Below are 20,456 nucleotides of genomic sequence, written 5' to 3'. Positions count from 1 at the left end.
AAAAAATATTATTTTTAATGTTTTAAAGGATTGGTTTTCATACTTGCAGGCTGCCACCCCCCAAAAAACAACAACCAAGTAATACTAATCTTTATGTCATTACTAATCTACATGTAATTAACAACGAATTAAATGAAAATAAATTACAGGTAACAAAAATAATATCATATTATATAATATATTTATTAGTGATATTTTTAATAGGCAGAAGAAAAAAAATATTCCAATCACTGTGTTTACACTTTACAGTCATAGTACATATTTCAAAGGATATTCTCTCCACACAATCTGCAACTCTCACACGCATCCCCATCCACTGAGCCACTTTCTGTGATTGGTGCTTTAGAACGTGATTCATTTAGCACCAGCCAATCAGACATTAGCTTCTGAACACGTTTGGCTCTCCCTGTGACTTTTTTCCTCGTGTCAGCTGCAATGATAAGAGGAGAGGTTACATATCATGAAGATTGATCACATGTGTTAGAAGTAGGGTTAAATCTGACATATTGATACCATGAAGATTGATCATGTGTTTAGAAGTAATAATAAATCTAATGAACTGATTTCTTGCGAGGACTACTTGATTTGCATGACTTTCATGAATATTTTATTCGATTTCTTTTCAGAAATATCTGTATCCTTAATGTATATATTTTCATAATCGATTTAATAGTGATATACAAAATATAATTAATATGAAATATTGATTCCTTGCAAGGATTACTTGATTTGCTTGATTTTCATGAAGATTTGATTTGATTTCTATTTCTTTTCATCGATATCTGTATCCTTCATGTATATATTTTCATAATCTATGAGTAATATACAAAATACATGTGATGTGGCATTATATAGCTTTTGAGAGTTAATCTTCAAAAACGCACAAAGTTTGATGAGAAGCAAGATACTATTGGCAGGGGCGTCGCCAAAGGGGGGGTGTGGGGGGGTGCGACACCCCCCCACCTGTCAATATTTTGTCGGTAAAATTGCGCTGCCGTCGGGAAAAAGAGAAAAGGGGGGGGGAAGAGTACCAAGTCTTTTCCAAGGGACGGGAAGGCAGACGTGGGGGAGGAGTTGCGACATACGTAAAATACGCCATGAACCCAAAGTCTTTTGAGATCCCAGTACCACGCGACCTTGAAGTTGTTTGGGTGCAGATTCGACCAAAGCGACTGCCACGAACAGTGTCCTCTATATTCGTAGCAACTGTATACTCACCGCCAAACATGAACAATGACAATACTCTCGTAACCTACCTGACTGAAGCTGCTGACGACATCTTCAGAAATCATCCAGGGGCAGGAGTCATCATCAGTGGTGATATGAACCGTTTGAACTTGTTATCACAGCTTGAAACAGGTGGTGGACAAGCCTACACGACACAACATCATTCTGGATAAAATTGTTACCAATTTAAAACAGTTTTACCATCCGGTCGAAATGATAGCTCCGATCGGGCAAAGCGACCACAATGGCATCCTCCTGAAACCAAAGATCCTACCGCCCAGCCAGAACAAGACCAAGATGAAGCAGGCTAGACCCATGAGAGAATCTAGCATACGCAGCTTCGGCAACTGGATCACGCACCATGACTGGTCTTCAGTATCAAATGTGCAGGATGTCAACGAGAAATGTGACCGTTTCTATAGCGAGTTGAACCCAGCGATTGACAGCCATTTCCCGATTAAGTCGGTTCGACTCCACGAAGATGACAAACCATGGATGACCACCAAAATAAAATGCTTGATTCGCCAACGCCAACAACTGTTTAACTCGAGATCTCCAGATTGGACAAATATCCGAAATCAGATCCAAAGAGAAATTCAAAAGGCCAAAATTGACTTTTATCACAATCGCGTCCATCGATTAAAACAAGAGAATCCAAGTTCATGGTACCGGTATATCAAACTAATGACCTCAAACAAATCCAACGAATTGCTCATAGATGTCCCAGGGGTTGATGAGGATGACCACATCGAAGTTGCCAATGCGATCAACACTCATCTTGTGAAGGTGGCGGAAGATATACCACCTCTGAGCCAGTCAAGTCTCCCTGCATACTTACCACTAAAAGAAACCATTGCTCCGAAGGTGCATCTTTGGCAGGTCTACCAGGAACTTCGGAAGACCAAAGTTGGCAAGAGCTGCGGGCCTGATGGCATTTCCAGTCGCTTGGTTCGTGAATTCGCACTTGAACTTACGTCTCCAATTTGTGATATAATCAATGCTTCTCTTGACCAAGGAATCGTTCCTCATCAATGGAAAATGTCCACCATAGTTCCATTACCTAAAACAACACCGCCTTCAATTGACAAGCTGAGACCCATTGCACTCACCAGTCATTTCGCGAAACTTGCCGAACTCTTTGTTTGCAAGATGCTGCTCGCTGATATCAGTGGGAACATTGATCCCCATCAGTATGGAAATCGGCCGGGCATGTCAACCTCTCATTACCTAGTAGATCTCCTGGAATATCTGTATTCACATGCTGACAAGACGGGATACACATCAACAGTAGTGATGACAGATTTTTCCAAGGCGTTTGACTTGGTTGACCACAATATTGCCATTGAGAAGATCTACACACTGGGTGCCAGACCACAACTGATACCATGGTTGTCCAGCTTCCTCTCGGAGCGGACGCAGCAAGTGAGATACCGTGGCAAACTTTCGGAACCAGTGGTGACAAATGCAGGTGTTCCACAGGGAACACGCTTGGGACCAGTACTTTTCCTTGCCCTAGTAAATGATGCATTAGACGAATCAACAACCTCCAGGTGGAAATACGTTGATGACTTGACGATAGCTGAAAGCCGAAAATCTACAACAAGAAGTAACATATCGCAAGCTGTCCAGGAGTTGGAAATATGGTGTGAATCCACGCGCATGAAGCTAAACCCAGCTAAATGTCAGTTCTTTCAGATATCATTTAGCAGACGACCCCCTAATCCCGAACCCATCACCATTTCAAATCAACCAATCCCAGAGTGCGTCCATGTAAAATTGCTAGGCGTTACCATCCAGAATGACCTGAAATGGAACAAGCATGTCTGCGACGTTGTTTCAAGGTCAAGTAAAAAACTGTACATGCTCAGAACCCTCAAAAAGTTTGGACTTCCCGCAGAAGATTTACTTACCGTATTCCAGTCGTACATCAGACCCATTACCGAATATTGCGCCCCAGTTTGGCATTCTTCCCTGACCTTAGCGGACTCCAACCAGATAGAAAGTATACAGAAAAGGGCCCTTCGCATCATTCTAGGCAGAGAGTACCAAACGTATGAGAATGCACTAATAACTACAAAACTTACCACTTTGTCGGAAAGACGTGTCAAACTGTGTGTCAAGTTTGCCAAATCACTTGAGAAAAACTTTCCCCAATGGTTGCCCCCTAAGCAATCTGAACTCCGTGCACTACGTTTCAGTGACCAGTACAGGCCTGTGAAATGTAGAACAGAGCGCTATCGGAAAAGTGCTCTCCCATTTCTTGTGAAACTTTTAAACCAGAAATGATCCTTGATTATCACAAACTTGTTTTTACCTATTTATGAATCTGGCTTAGATTAGATTAATAGTATAATTTACATTCGTACATATTAAATTTCACTAGCTATGACTGTATATTAAACATTTATTATATTTTCAATAGAAACGCCGAACATTTGTTTACACTCATTTAATTTAGTGTTTTTTAAGTTTAATAATATACTGCCCTTTTTAATCAATTAATTATTTGATACAACCCATGCATACTTTATTGACCACTTGCCAGTCTACTTCTTATAATTCGGAACTTATAGCTATTTAATCACTTGTGAATTTGTATTGATTTTTCATGTTTGTTCCTTTTGATTATACCTTTACTTGTATAATAGAAAACTCATAACTCCTTTAATTAAACTTAATGAAAAATAATCATTTTATCTTTTTTACCATCAGATACCACTCAAGTCACTTTACACAAAGCTTTAAATTTTGATGGAAAGTGGATAATAATATTTATATTTAAATTTTAAATTCCAAAATTGTCTTTGTTTGTAAGCAATATTTTTATAATGTTAGCATTATACATGTATAGTTACTTTCATTTGCTTTAATATTTATTTTTACAATATTGTGTATGATTCCTTTTAATTTGTATGATGTTTTTAACGTTTTGAATTTTGTAAATTCATTTGTAATTTAGCCTTTGGCTACAATGAGTGAATAAAATACCTTGAATTGAATTGAATTGAAAAAAGAGAGGGAAAAAAAAGGGAGGGAAAAAAAGAGAGGGAAAAAAAAGAGAGGGAAAAAAGAGAGGGAAAGGGAAAGAAAAGAAAAAAGAAAAGGAAAAGAAAAGAAAAAAAGAAAAGGAAAAGAAAAGAAAGAAAGGAAAAGAAAGGAAAGAAAGGAAAAGAAAGGAAAGAAAAGAGAAGAAAGAAAGAGAAAAAAGAAAAAGAGGGAGGAGAGGAAAGAAAGGAAAAGAAAGAAAAGAAAGAAAAGGAAAAAGAAGAAAAAAGAGTGAAAGGGAAACAAAAAATACGGGAGATGAAAGAGAGGAGAGAGAGGGGAGATAAGAGTCTGAGAGAGGAGGAGTGGGAGTAAAAGAGAGAAGGGGTTGTTGGGTGGAGTCGTCTCGTCGAGGGAGCAAGCAAGACACGGGTAAATATGTTGCTGTGTCGTGTCAGCTGTGTCGGTATTCTTGCTCGATCCTCGTGTACTATATCAATGCAGAAGTTTAAAGTCGGTGAGATGTATATTGTTGGTCGGCCGACAAGTTTTTTTCCCTACGAACTGTGATTTCTTATCCGTTGTGACCATTTCGAGAGTGACTACAACTACAATACTTGTATTTTCTCGAAGTTTCACTTTCCTATAAGTTCAGCTAAAGAAATCAGAGGTTTAACATTTTCGGGGAAACTCAATTCAAACAAGGTTTAAGAATCAAAAACGGTACGACGAATCCTCTTCCTTTCTTTATACTGTGATGGAAGGCCAAAAATTCCGCGCTTCGCGCGGAAGGTGAAACTTCATTTAGACGAGTCGAGAACGGTACAACGAAATCGTCTTCTATCTCTAATAATTTAAGGAAACGTCAAAGCTTCCGCGCTTCGCGCGAAAGTGGGAAACTGAATTCAGACAAATAGGGCTTATTAAAAGTCGAAAACGGTACAACGAATCGTGTTCTTTCTCTAATAATTTGAGGAAACGTCAAGGCTTTCGAGCTTCGCGCGAGAGGGGGAAACTGAATTCAGATGAAAAGGGCTTAATAAGATTCGAAAACGGTACGAGGAATCGTCTTCCTTTCTATATATTGTGATGAAACGCCAAAAATTCCGCGCTTCGCGCGGAAGGGGAAAAACTTCATTTAGACGACTCGAGAACGGAACGACGAATCGTGTTCTTTCTCTTGTAAATTGAGGAAACGTCAAAGCTTTCGCGCTTCGCGCGAAAGGGGGAAACTGAATTCAGATGAATAGGGCTTAATAATATTAGAAAACGGTACGAGGAATCGTCTTTCTATCTCTATATTGTGATGAAACGCCAAAAATTCCGCGCTTCGCGCGGAAGGGGAAAACTTCATTTAGACGAGTCGAGAACGGTACAACGAATCGCCTTCTTTCTCTAATAATTTAAGGAAACGTCAAAGCGAGAGGGAGAAACTGAATTCAGACAAAATTAATAGGGCTTATTTAGAGTCGAAAACGGTACAACGTATCGTGTTTTTTCTCTAATAATTTGAGGAAACGTCAAAGTTTTCGCGCTTTGCGCGAGAGGGGGAAACTGAATTGAGATGAATAGGGCTTAATAAGAGTCGAAAACAGTACGATGAATCGTCTTCCTTTCTCTATATTGTGATGAAACGCAAAAAATTCCGCGCTTAGCGCGGAAGGGGAAAACTTCATTTAGACAAGTCGAGAACGGTACAACGAATCGTCTTCTTTCTCTAATAATTTAAGGAAACATCAAAGCTTCCGCGCTTCGCGCGAGAGGGGTAAACTGAATTCAGACAAAATTAATAGGGCTTATTCAGAGTCGAAAACGGTACAACGAATCGTGTTCTTTCTCTAATAATTTAAGGAAACGTCAAAGCTTCCGCACTTCGCGCGAGAGGGGGAAACTGAATTCAGATGAATAGGCCTTATTAAGAGTCGAAAACGGTATGACGAATCGTCTTCTTTCTCTAATAATTTAATGAAACGTTTAAACTTCCGCGCTTCGCGCGGGAGGGGGAAGCTTCATTCAGATAAGGATTAAGAGTCGAGAACAGTACACCGAATCGTCTGCTTTTTCTCATAATTTAATGAAAGGTCAAAGCTTCCGCGCTTTGCACGGGAGGGGGGGGGGGACTGAATTCAGAAAAGGATAAACAGTCGAGAACGGTAGAGCAAATCGTCTTCTTTTTTATAATAATTCAATGAAACGCCAAAGCTTTCGCGCGGGAGGGGGGGGGGGACTTCATTGAGCCAAGGATTATCAGTCGAAAACGGTATTATATTAATCGTCTTCTTTTCCTAATAATTTAAGGAAACGTCTAAGCTTCCGCGCTTCGCGCGGGAGGCCCATCACCCACAACCCCTTAATGAGCGCGCTTTTAAGTGATTCTCTTGCTCACTACCGCCCCTCCCTAAAATAAGATCCAGCTCCGCGCCTGCATTAAAATGTCTAGCTATGATGCTGACTAAATTAAAGAAATAATTTGTATATTTATGTCGTCGAGGAAAATGACCATTTTGCGCATACGCAAGTACAAGAGATAGTCCATAGGAAAAACAATTTAGCCTTCGGCCCCAGGTTTATAGGGTTGAATTTTTCGATATTGGACATTTAATTTTGTCGGTAATTGGTGGCTAGTTTTGTCGGCAATCGTAAGCCTCTACACCCCCCCACTGAAAAAGGTCTAGCGACGCCCCTGACTATTGGTGATGACAATGTTATGAAGTTTACTCGAAATGCTTTCTGTATGTCCTATAATTATGAAAATAATTTCATTTGTACCATGCTACAAACAGAATTCTTATTATTCTTATTGACAATAAACAATAATCTTCCACTTTCTGTATACATACATGTATCTTTTTTAAATAAAAGCCATTCTTCAGAATTTCAAAGATCTTTTTTTCTTACATGCTACATATAGAATTTATTCTTATTGAAAATAAACCATGATCTTCCACTAACTGTATACATACAGTACACGCCGAAAATCTCCGCAACACGATTTACACGATTCAAAATTTACACGATTCGACTGCTCGCGGGAATCGTGTAACCATTTATTTTTACACGATTCGTTTTTTGCCAATGAAGCGAAATTTGAATCGTGTAAACGTGTAATCGTGTAAAATTACACGATTCCTCAATTCAGGTCGAATCGTGTAATCGTGTAATCTTCCCGCCGAAAATCTCCGCAACACGATTACACGATTCAAAATTTACACGATTCGATTGCTCGCTGGAATTGTGTTACAATTTATTTTCAGTGGTGATGGTGAGCAGGTTAAGGATGTCTAGTTCAGTAAAAGCAAGTTACTTCTTGGTTGAACGAGGACAAGTGGACGATACGAGGGGATAGCGAACATTACGCTTTCTTTCTCTTGTATATATTTTTAATTGCAGTGTCTTGTCTCTAGTTTTATTATAGACTGTTTGAAAGTTAAAAAAATCAGTCCACTTCCCGAAAAGCACTCTCGGATTTAATCCTCGATGAGAAAAAAAGAAAAAAGCGATGAACGACGAAGGAAGGGGGGAATTCTGTTATTCCTAAGTTGTAAATAAGTAAAAAATGATTACAAAATGTAAAGGAGGGCTAACATAATTAAGTATGTTGTGATACTCTTACATTACAAGGCTGTACCAATTAGAATTATGTTCACCAGCTCATTCGTTACTATGAATATCGTTATACTTTTTTTTTATTCAATCATTATCCATTTTACAAACCTGGTTTGTAAAAACGCGTCAAAACGCGTCATATGACGCACAAAAACCAAGGTTTGACGACAAACCTCCTTTGTGAATTCGGGCCTTAGACTTTGATCACTTATTGCTTTATTAGCGTTCCTCATTTTCGTAAATTACCTTATACAACATTGCATTATTCAGCTATATGTATAAAGAGCTACGGTCAAGGCTTAAGGGCACACTTCCTGTCACATACAAAAGAAGCTTACTCTGAATGTGGCCTGCCATTGACCCTCGCCGGGGACAAAGGCCGTTGCCCTAGCTACAGGCAGAGATCCTTACATAATACCTATTGTTCAGGGGGTTCCCCTTGAACATAGGATCCCCCTGAACAATAGGTATTACATGTACGTAAGTATGTAAACCACTGGCTACAGAGTGTAGGGAACAGTTGCAAGCCGAGAATGAATAGAATAAGTGAATGGCCAACTGTCTTTGAGTTACGTTAAGCTAGCGGCACAGTGTCCCCCCACTTTTTCAAGTTCCCCCAAAGTGCCCCTTTGAGTGTAGGAAAAGTACCTATTTTACTTTGAAAAGTGTCCCTATTAATTTGTAAAAGTGCCCCTTCCCCTTTCAACTCTGATAAGTGCTCCTTTTCTTTTGACACACGCCCCTTATCCTTCGACGAGTTCCTATTTTCTTTTGCAATAAGTGTCCATTTTCCATTCTCATTAGTGTCCTTTTAATCTCTAGTAAGTATCCCCTTTAAGTACGAGAAGTGCCCCTCTTCACTTTTGATAAATGCCCCCATCAACTCCGATAAATGCCCCTATTAAAATCTAATCAGTGCCCCTTTTCTTTCAACTAAAGCTTTTTTATCGCTCTTTCTCTCTCTCTCTCACTCTCTCCCTTTCTTTCAATATCTTTCCGTTCCCCCATATCTTTCTCGCCTCTCTTTCCCTCATTATGTTCCCCTCTTACCTTATTAATTTGTCTCTTTTCCTCTCCGTTTCATAGCCTTCTCATTTCTGTTAATTTTACTATGTTTCGCCCTTCTTTTTTTTTATCACTCTATTTCACTCTTTCTTTTCTTCCGGTCAACTTTTTAGTTTTCCCATTTTTCTCTCTTGCATAATTTTTTCTGTTTATCTTTATCGTGCCTCCCAACCCTCATTTTCCTTTTATATGTTCCCTTCTCCTCGTAGCTATCTTTTTTTCCTTTACTATTTCATCTGTCTTCCTGTTTCTGACGTTTTCCTACCTTGTCTCACGGATTAGTATACGATACATGTTAGTGGAAAGTGCCGAGGTTTATATACACGAATATAAAGTACAGTAATTAACTGATGTACACTGAAGGTAAGTTGTGTATAAAGCAATTGGTGTCAGCAGGATACGATTTAACGATTGTTGCAGCTTGTCGCATCGTTCTACCAATGCCCTTATAACCCTAATAACTATTTACACGATTACACGATTCAAAGCGACATTCTTCAATCGTGTAAATTTACACGATTACACAGTTACACGATTGTTGCATCTGGTCGAATCATCCGACCAACGCACTTAACTATTTACACGATTACACGATTCAGAGCGACATTCTTCAATCGTGTAAATTTACACGATTACACAGTTACACGATTCAGGTGAATCGTGTAAACCGTGTAATCCTAAAAATAAATCGTGTAATCGTGTTGCGGAGATTTTCGGCGTGTACTGTATTTCTACATTAAATACCATGGTTCAGAATTTCATAGATTTTGTTCCCCCTTTAACATTCTATTAAGCCAAATCATACACACAACTACCTACTTTCCAAATATAGTGGCATGCAAAATCACAGGATTTATAAAAGGGGAATGTATCTGGCCGATCAACATTCGTTTTCTTCTTATCTGAGATCTTTCTCCGGGGCAGGTACCCACCAGTGTTCAAAATACTACTTCTAGTGCATGCCTAGCCTGGCTAGCAAGACACACAGTTACATGAGACAAATGAAAGTGTTAGTGCAGATCTTTTTAAAGGTAGTGTATCCCTTTTGCAGCCTACATCAAATTCTGTCGAACTTTGCAGGAATTATGAATACATTTAAACGCTTGCAGTGTCCTAGTATTCAAATTATGCAAGGTCTTTCTAGACTTCACTATCATACACTATTGAGTGACTGACTGACTGACTTTTTTTCTTCTCTTATGAGCATTTGTACCCATCAATAACCTTCCTTCTTGTAATGGCCAAAATTAAGCAGATTAAATCTTTGGACTGCACAAAACGTACGACCAAACGGATTAAGGGTCTGAAAATCAGACTGTTATCTATGCATAATTTTCATGACGTATTGCGAAGATTCAGTTTTTATTCTTTTCAGGGGAGTATGAAGTTGGTATTATCTCTTGTTTACCATAATTATGATTCACACAAGTTTATATTTTCAGCCTGCAAAAAGGACACACCACCCTTAATGCCGCTTTATTTAAACGCCAACTAGACCAATACCTGATGCCAGCGTTTCCAAGCTTTTCTCTATATGCAGCTGGAAAATACGATCTGAGATTTCCTTCACATGACCTTCCTGTGGAGAGCGATAAAATATGATTTTCCTTTTTGAAAATGGTACTGATAGATAGAGAGAGATGCAATAGATGTATACAATACATTTTTGTGGCATGTACAGAGAAAGACTAAAAATTGAGGTAGTTGTCAGGGGTGGCTTTGCCTTTACCGTAGATTTAGGATGGGGTCTAACTTTGCTATTATTATTAAGGGCCTTTTGAAGTTGTGACATGGCTTCAATGTAGCTGAATACATAATTTGATGTATTTTTATGTAACTTAGAAAAGGCGAGGGGCTATTACATAACTCTCTCTATTTTTCCCCAGTAATTTTATGATGAATGTTTGCTTAAAGCCCCTGTCAAGTGTTGGTAGCCGCAAATCCGCCAACAATTTGATGGCACAATTTCCCTTAAATTGTATCATAATGTGAAAAAGGATGTCATTTAAGACACACTTCTGCAAAGATTTCCCCCCCCCCCCCCCGAAATGTGACAAGATTATCTGAAAGTTTTTGCCAGTAATCTGAAGTTGATGAATGAAGTAAACATACCAAGTACAGACAATAATATCAGTAGTCATGCAATACTATGTACTTTCACTTTTTACAAAAATTCAATCTGTTCAATGTTACATGTGTTTGTATGTCGAGGTGTTGTTGTCGATTGGTTTCAACACTTGACTGGAAATGCTAAGGTTGTGGGTTCGAGCCCCGGTGCAGCACCAGTGTCCAAGGAATCAATCTTTATTTGCCCCTCTCCACCCAGGTGTTTAAGGGTACCAGCAGAGAAGAATTCCTTGTATGCTGTGAGCACCAACATTGGTATCCTAGCTAGAGCGGGGGTACTATTAGTCCAGAATCTGGCTGGTTCTTCATATTATATTCCCTACATTTGATTCAAGCCGACAAAAATAGCCTTATCAACAAACTCATTATAGGCTCAACAGCCAAGCCTAACCACCCATTTTTTCGTCGGGCGTCCTAATCTAATGATCACGGCATCTTCGGCTGGTAGCAAGTAAGTAGGGGCGGTAGCGGTGGTATGGTGGACGTGAAGATCAAAATTAAAAAGGGCAGATTCTGGACTAGGGTACTATTGGAGTGCCTTGAGCACCTTGTATGGAGGATATGAGTGGTATAAAAATATCCAATATCATTATCATCAATCCATTTCTTTGAGTAAATCAGAACAATATATCCACAGTGAACACTTACATTTATCTTAATCATAACTTCGAGGGTATCTCTCTTTCTCCCTCGTGAGTTGTTGATCTCACAGGATATCCTGTGCGCTATCATCATCACGACAAGGCGTCTCAGCTTCAACAGGTACAGAATCTCGCTCGGGGACTTGTCGGCCAACGCATCGTCGGAGAGGATGGTTACGGTGGTATTTTGAAGAGCGCCCTCTGGAGTCAACCTTTGGTAGAGCCAGTCAAGGCAGTCAAACTTAAAGCATAGCCTGCCTGGGTGGGTACATGGGATAATAATAATATTTCTGCTTATATAGCGCTTAATACATCAGCAAGTCTGAGTTTCTAAGCGCTTTACAGTTATTACCCCTGGTCATCACATTCTGGCTTGCCCGCACACAATGTATGCACTTTCTCCACTCCCTGGGGAGCATTCCAGCAAGAGCTACTAGGCCCGAATTGCTAAGCATACTACATTGGCTTTTGCATCCTAATAGGTACACATTTAACACCTGGGTGGACATTAGTGCCGCGGTGGGACTCGAACCGAAGACTCTGTGATCGACAGTCAGGCGACATATCTCCTCGACCACGAAACCTCTACAGTAACAGTGTGTTCACCATAACAAAAGATTAGGATCTTTGCAAACTTAACCATTTCGTGAAATACTAGCCATATTTTTTTCTTCTTTTTCTTCATGTTCCAGTGTTTCGTGAGTATAGTTGCAACTAAAGGAATTATTCTGGAAGTCTGGTTTTTCGGAACACCTGCAGAAATTTCGCCAAGTTTTGTAGTGTAAATGCCTGTTAAACTCGAAATATCGGTGATTGCTTCCGCTTTTTATCATGTGACTCTCCTTGCTTTGTTGCGATCGCATGCAGAGCAGCAGCATGTCAAGCATGCCCACTACTCACAACAAAATTGTAATGAGCAAACACCAACGGTGTTTATGGGTTTTTCCAGTAGTGCTAATAGCAGTCTCCAAAATTGATTCTTCAAAATGGGTGTTAGGGCTGTGTAAATGAGCCTCATATTAATAATACCTGTAATAATGACAATTACATCTATAGGGCGCTTCATACAGGCGTTTTTAAGCGCACAGGTGGCGCTGTCTCAATCAGTATAATTGTTCAACATGTTCAATAATAAAAGCAACAAAATAAAATGAAATATTACTAATACAATACAATTCAGTTGAATGGAATTAACTCCTTGTGTGCACCTCCAGTATACTCTAACTGATTAAAATGGTGGGTTTGAAAAGGGTTTTTAATGATTCAATAAATATTAGTGTTTGGTTTCCTTAACTTTATTTGTATACTACCCAATTACCTTGAGGTTCCATCAGCATCTGCTCTGCCTCTTGATCCGTCGCTATCTGAAGGAATTTCAGATTGGATTTCTCTATATGTGTCGCATAGCTGGAGTGCCTGAAATGAAATGGAAAAAATGGGAGAATATCATTATCAGTATTAAACTCACAAACATATGCCTACCATAAATGATTCCAAACCCCTCAAGAAAGGTTTGGAAACTGAAGTTTGATCGATCATATCTCTCTTTTTATGGCAAAATTATTGCTTTGTTTGTGATCATTAAAAATTGTGTTTATTCCTCTTCAAAATGATACCATATTTGGTATAATTTTGCAGCCATAGAAGAGAGTAAAAATGTTCTTCATAATGTGCACTGCTCAGTAGCTGAAACGATAATCATTTGAATGGGTGTGAAACAATGAACGTGTAAGAGCTTTGTGAATGATAATTTTGATACAACAGCTTCCATTAACGTCTTAAAGCCTATCTACACTAGTTTAGCCAGGAGGGATTAGACCTCTCTGCATGGTCACTGACAGGTGGTTATCTCATCAAATCAGCTCTCAGTTAACATAAGAACAAGGGGACCATGGGGGACCAACGATCACCACTTAGGCATTGTTTACTATATAGAGGGCGCAAGTAGCTATAACTAGTGCAACGGGGCTTTAAACCAGAATAACCAATATTCATTAAAAATAGTCTTTATTTGCATTTGATTCAGCTATTGTATTTCTTCTAAAATTTATCCTAAAAAGAAAATCTTTTAATTAACTCTCAAATCAACACTAGTATGCCATCCCAGCGCATTCTAATTGTAATCTCAAGACCAATATTGTAAATCGCAATAATACTGGAAGTGCTTTTGCTGGTTATGTTGCAACTAGTAAGCTGATTTATAAGGTGATCACATTTTTTATTGGTTCGAGTCTTTTGGCAAGATAGCAATCTACATTATTATGCCACACTCCACCCAGGTTAGGTAAATGCGTACCTGGTAAGATATTTCTTGGAGTGCCTTTTCATGGTAGCTAGGCTAAAGCTGGGGTAATGGTATGATTGCAGGGCCCTCGGGGAGAACAGTATCAATACTGATGAGGCTACCCTGAATATACAAGACATATTATTATATATATATATATATATATATACGGTATATAAGGAACACATATTAATATCATTACCTATTGACAGTTGTGAGGTAGACACCATTGGTTGATGCTGACATCCCATTTATTCTCGTTGTCATATATTTAGGGCGTTCCAGCAAATGAAGATCTACCGAGATACCTAAAGGACAGAGGTCAAAGCTCAAAGGTCACATATGAAGGCTACACTTCACAGTGTGGGGTCAAATAGAGCAGCAGATTTAAAGTACACTGTATACCAATCACCTAAAACTTAATTTGGGTACAGCTAGAATGTATAAAATCAAACTCAAAAAAACTTAATTCTGTATTCTAACAGATAAGGAGTACGGTATGAAGAAATTATGGAATAACATAAACTACTAACACAGAACCCAAGTCCTTCATATTCCTTATCCGTTAACCAGCAAAATCCCAGGTAAATATTTCATGAGGCTGATGTCATACACTCTAGTGGTACACAATCTTTTCTTTCAGATGATTGGCACACAATAAGAACAATGATGTGAAGCATTATGATTGAAACATTTTGTCAAAAAAACAACACTTTAGTTTTAATACACGGCTGTGAACTTGATGGCACAATAGTGGTTGAGAAAACAATTAAATTTCATGCAACTTACCATTGTCTTGCTTGACCTGAGCGACCTGTATGCTGCCATCAACCGAAGAAGTATACACTTTATCTCTGATGTTACACATACCTGCATTGACAGATTCAAGAAAGTATCTTTCAATGACTCTATGATATCATAGTGAAAATTAATATGATAACCTGTGAAAACATTTTAAAGGGATTCAATAACTTTGTCTCAGATTCTGAACTAAAACAAAATCCTGGATTTAGCTCATGCTGCAATGATAATTATAAACCTTTAGGTCAGTCAGGAACCCCATGACTTTTACAAGCCGATCGCCTGTCTCATTATCAAGATATTTATGATTGGAAATCAAAACCAAATTGTGCGTTTGCCAAACGGTTTTCATAACACTACAGTCCATTGGGGGAAACGAGTATGGTAAAACCGGTCACTCAAAGATTTTTACTTTCAATATTACACCATATCACAGACATTGATAACACGTAGGGCCGTGCATCTCAGATTTAACATTGTTAAACGATGCTTTTAAAGGCCCTACAACATCCTGTGCCTTAAAAAGTTTGTTTCATCAATACTTCAAAAGAACTTGTATTACATGTATACAGGACTATATTCTATTCTATATACATATATGGGACTATATTCTATTCCGGACTCATCAAAGTTTATACCATTTTTACAGCAAAATACAATAAATAAAAAATCACACATAAATAATATTTAAAATAGTAAAAACAATAAAAATTAACTTAAGACAATGACACTCATATTCATGTGACTCTTTTACACATATGAAGGAGATCACAAAATAAATACAAATTCTGATCAATTCCATGCTTATGAGTATATTTGTCAAATTTCTAATCTTAGAGATTTAAAAAATCATGTCATACAATGTGAATAAAATTAAGGTTATGGCTATATTTTCACAAATTGATGACCTTCTTGTAACAATAATAATAATAAATTTATATTGCGCAGCTTTTATACAAAATATATTCAGCTGCGCTGGTTCAGAGCTCCTTTTTACTAAATTCTACAAAATAGGATCTCTCAATTGAACAAATAAGTTTTTAATTTGGATTTGAAGACATTGAGAGATGGAGTGCTTTGTATTTCTTTTGCAAGCTATTCCATATGTATGTATTCTTTTATAAACCAAGATAAATATCATACTTGAACAAGAAAGCAACACTGAAATATAAGAACAAACCACCCCTCCCCCAAAAAAACAACAACCCCTAAATAAAACTAAACACACAAAGAACTGTACCTGAAACCAGAGCAGAATGCTTTGTCAAAGTATGAGACTGGTGTGCAATTTCCATGTTCCCATTCATCAGGTGTATCTGGAAGACAAACACACATGGGCCTTTGGCAGCAAGGAGCACAAATGAGTCACCAGTCTGCAGGACAAGAATATAGAAAGGAGAATTATAAATAAAATGTTATCAATGTAATCTTATGTTTGTAGCTTTAACATTCAGTTTTACATGTATTTTTTTTATTGTTGCAATTGTAATTTCACTTGCACTGTAAAAACATGTTCGATTCAGTTTGTGACTGCCAGTCATGTTTGTAATAAACCTTGATTGAATTGAATTGAATTGAATTGGGCTGATACAAGATATAAAATCACTGTAGTTTTAATCTCTTTTCTCTTATACTTAAATGGTAAACAGAAGCATTTTCAAAAGTTCAAAAGGTCACATAGGTCAAAGAGTAGTTTGATTCTCAAATTATTTGATATAGCTAAAGACAGCAAAATTGATGTACCGCAAGGGTGTGGAATCTTAAAAATGAAAAGAAATTTGTCCTGAAAATTATACACACTGCACACAAATATGGTTATACAACACACACACATGCAGCATGAATGTTTGGTCCAAACTTTACAGCCATTTTTCATTATATTTCAAATATGAGGGCGTTTGAGTTGCAATCCTTTTCATCAGGGGACATTTCAAATACGATGTTCTTCCAAAGGTGACATGTATAGAAAGAATGAGAAACTTTACAAATTATATTTTTTCCATCTGGTCCAGTCCTAAAACTTCTTTTTAAAGCTTACACAAAGTGCCTGAACCCAAGTCAATGCTTGAACTAGTATATCGTCCGTCTCCTTCCATACATCAAGTTCTCTATGTCCAGTCACGTCTCCCTCCGGCGAAACGCTCCACACTGATATCCTACCATCGCATCCACCAGTTGCTAGGTAAGCTGCAACAGAGAGAAAAACAAAAGGAATTATTAATGTAATGCTTCCTTGGAAAAATTTCAATTATTTAAAAAAAATTATGTCTTACACCAAATAAATAAGATCGATTGATCGAGAAGCATTACATTTATAAAAAGGATTGTCCTATGGCGGACTAATGAATATCAATAAGTCAGAATGAGTAAGGAGAGCTTTGGTATTTGTTTCCAGTTCATCGTGACTGTGCCATAGACCATGCAGTGATGGCCTGGTGGTAGAGTTGCTACCCAGCAAGCAGTAGATGGCAGGTTCAAACCCGCTGGTTCCAAGATTTTTTCTAACTTGTTTTTCAATTAGAGATCGATCAATCGATCTTATTTAATGGGTGCAAGCCACAAATATGTTTAAATAACAAAAGGAATGCATGTGAAGCTTCTTTTTTTGTGCCAATCGCCCAAATTAAAAATATAAAAATACTTCATGGATTGATTGATGGTTGATGATTGTTTTACCCGACTGCTAAGAAAGCATGTTATATGCTTGTAAGTATTAGCAACCAGGGGACCGACAGCTTTGAGTTCTCTCCGAGGGACTCGGTAATGAGGATTAATGCCTTACCAAAAGACACAAGTGCATTGACTTGGTTTGGGACCTGGGACCTCTTGTTTCCGAGACTAATGCTCTACCACTGAGCCATTGCACCTCCATATGAATATTCCATTCTTGTATTAAACTGTTTATCACATAGTGATGTAACATCTCTGTGCACTCCAACATACTTTTTTACTTGGCTTTAGGTCTGGCAACTGTAGCGCTCAGTGCATTCAAGGTCCTACCAGATACCCACTTTAATACTACACCTGGGTCGAGTATGTCAAATGGCGACTAACCAAAGGATGTTAGTGTCGTGGCAGGGATTTGAACCTAGTAACTTGTGGTTAACAGGCAACAGATTTATCCACTCGACCACAAAACCAAGTTTTTGTCATGATCGTTTTAGTGTAAGTTCCATTTCATTCTATACATTTTAATTATGACTACCGTTGAACTAAAGTTGACGTTGAAATCCTAACTCTATAGAAAACTCACCTTTTTCATTTTTCTCCCTAACACACCAATGCATGGCTGACGTACGATCATCAGGACGGATGACTGCAGCTAACTGAGAAGTGCTTCTGTTGTTAATATCAGAGAGAGAGAGAGAGAGAGAGAGAGAGAGCAAGAGGCAGAGGTGTAAATATAAAAGAGGAAAAATAAATCAGAATGGAGAGTGATGTAAGTATGGAAGGCTCCCCATAAAGCTCACAAAGTCATGAAACAGCTCTTGCTTATCTTTCAATATCCATTCATGGCAGTTATATTTATAGTAGAACCTTTGGGAAACTAACATATCTTATGCTCTTTATAATGATGGAAAGCACATCACCAAAAACCCTCAGTAAGTTTCCCGATAACAAACAGTTTAAATGTCGAAGTAGACGTACAACGCAGGGTGGCATAAATCAATAATAATAATAATAATTCTGCTTTTACATAGCGCTTAATACATCTATGATGTCTCTAAGCACTTTACAGATATACTATTACCCCGGTCATTGGATTCAATACTTGCCCACACACACTGTGTGCACAATCTCCATACTCACTTCTCATTGACAGGGCAGGGGAACTTCCACAGGACAACATGGTTGCTTTTGAGGGCTGTTGCCAGGAGAATGAAATCGTTGGTTGAGGTTTCAGCATCGTTGTCCGGGCGCTTCCTCTTGGCATTGCTCTTGCCTCTTGTTGGTAGGGGCTTCTTAACGGATGAAGTGAGCACTCCAGACCACGCTATACCTGCATGAAATAAGAGAGGGAAGAAAAATGTGCAATGGCCGACTATTTAGTTCAGTTTGTATCTGCATATATATAATGATACAACTAATTCAATAATCATCAAATATAGGCACACAAAAAATGAACAGTATTGTTTATTTTTTGTTGGTTTTTATGGCGTTTTCCATTGTCGTTGGAAGATTTTCGCCATTGCTTTGACGGGATAGAGTCATATGCCATGGCTATTTGAATGAAGTGAAATGTGTAGGAAGAGAAGCAGAGATAAGATGGAGGATGAAAGGGAGGGAGAAAAAGAGGGAGGGAGGGAGGGAGGGAGGGAGGGAGGGAGGGAGGGAGGGAGAGAGAGAGAGAGAGAGAGAGGAAGAGAGTGGGGGGGGGACCAAGCTGTTCAGATTGTTTCTTATACAGTCAAACCTGCTTTAGCGACCACCTGTCTATAAAGATCACATTTCTTTTCTCGTTTCCCTTGATTAATGTTTCTCATTGAAACCTGTATAAAAGGAATCTGTGCATTAAGACCACCTGCCTTTAAAGACTGCTTTTCATGTATCCCTTGAGTGGCCTTTATATACAGGTTTCACTGCATACTAGAAGTGTACGACAGTGCACACATACATGTAGAGGTTGGAAGAATGTACATACAATGTAGATGTTCACTACCATTTTGCAATTAATATGCAAAGGACACAATTGTCATGCCCATTTATAACTTTAAAAAAGTGCATATAAAACAGTCTACTCACAAATGAATTTTACTTTTATTTATAGTGCAACTTTGGTGTCTAAACTCACGACCTTTCAAACAGAGTATAGAACTCCCCCCCCCCCCTGCCAAACACATAACAAAAGAATTTCCCCATTTAATTTACATACTGTCTGTTTGGGGTTAGAAGGGGGTGAACTCATATACTTTTAACACAGAATTAACCTCCTGGCACTGAAAAGACGAACATTCCTCCCCTCCCCCAACCCATCACTTCCGTTCCTCCACTCTCTTTTGTCATCTTGTTGCAAGTTTCTCTGTAATTCTTACCAGTAACGCTCACAGAGTTTGTTCTTCTCTGACATTCCACAAAGTCAGTGCTTGTTTCCTTGTTTGTCGCTACTTCCTTTTCCTCCTCCCCATCTGAGCTCAGGGTGAAGTTCGTCTTCTTGGCGTACTCATACAATTTATCTGATAGATTTTCCACCTGCATGATGACATTCAAGCAAAGAGAAATGTGAAGGTGTCATGGTACAGTGATTCCTTTACTCGTCTCTTGATCTAACATCCTTTGGATAAGCATTAATCCACATTTGCCACTCTCCACCCGGGTTTTCCATAGCTACCCAGTAGGATCTAAGGGTTTAGGGGTCAAAGGTTTGTATCCCAGCCAAGCGCTAACATCCTCTGTCAAAGCAATAACCCACATTTGCCACTCTTCATCCAGGTTTTCCATGGGTACCTGGTAGGATGCGAAAGTCGTTGTAATTTGCTCAGCATTGCATGTGAGGTTTACAAGTCAGCATCTGGCTGGAATGCTCCCCAGGGAGTGGAGAAGGTTGATACATTCTGCATGGGCAAGCCTGATTTCTATGACTGGAGTAATATTATATCTATATACTAAGCCCTTAGTGACATTGTTAATGTATGAAAGACCATATGAACTCAGAATATTACTGTTAATAAGTGTGAATATCAAAAGCTAAACCTTTATTATGATTACTAGTGAGGGAGGGC

General features: G+C 38.5%; 1 protein-coding gene across 2 annotated transcripts in view; it reads right to left on the bottom strand.

The window, feature by feature from the left end:
* LOC756837 overlaps positions 1-20,456 on the bottom strand; it is a 32,755-nt gene that overhangs the window by 6,647 nt on the left and 5,652 nt on the right. The window contains exons 6-16 of one of the 2 annotated variants that reach the window (XM_011666431.2): positions 19,770-19,926; positions 18,547-18,736; positions 17,990-18,075; positions 16,775-16,923; positions 15,977-16,109; positions 14,725-14,805; positions 14,138-14,243; positions 12,970-13,067; positions 11,659-11,909; positions 10,387-10,462; positions 275-430 (exon numbers count right to left, since the gene is read on the bottom strand). In XM_011666431.2, the coding sequence (XP_011664733.1) occupies positions 275-430; positions 10,387-10,462; positions 11,659-11,909; positions 12,970-13,067; positions 14,138-14,243; positions 14,725-14,805; positions 15,977-16,109; positions 16,775-16,923; positions 17,990-18,075; positions 18,547-18,736; positions 19,770-19,926 (1,483 nt within the window). The remainder of the gene's footprint in view (positions 1-274; positions 431-10,386; positions 10,463-11,658; positions 11,910-12,969; positions 13,068-14,137; positions 14,244-14,724; positions 14,806-15,976; positions 16,110-16,774; positions 16,924-17,989; positions 18,076-18,546; positions 18,737-19,769; positions 19,927-20,456) is intronic. The other variant, XM_011666433.2, reaches the window with a different exon arrangement.

Source organism: Strongylocentrotus purpuratus, unplaced genomic scaffold, assembly GCF_000002235.5.
Source record: "Strongylocentrotus purpuratus isolate Spur 01 unplaced genomic scaffold, Spur_5.0 spur5_contig_866, whole genome shotgun sequence".
Classification (NCBI taxonomy): Eukaryota; Metazoa; Echinodermata; class Echinoidea; order Camarodonta; family Strongylocentrotidae; genus Strongylocentrotus; species Strongylocentrotus purpuratus.
Note: the sequence above shows the minus strand (reverse complement) of the source record. Positions and strands in the feature narration are given on the sequence as shown.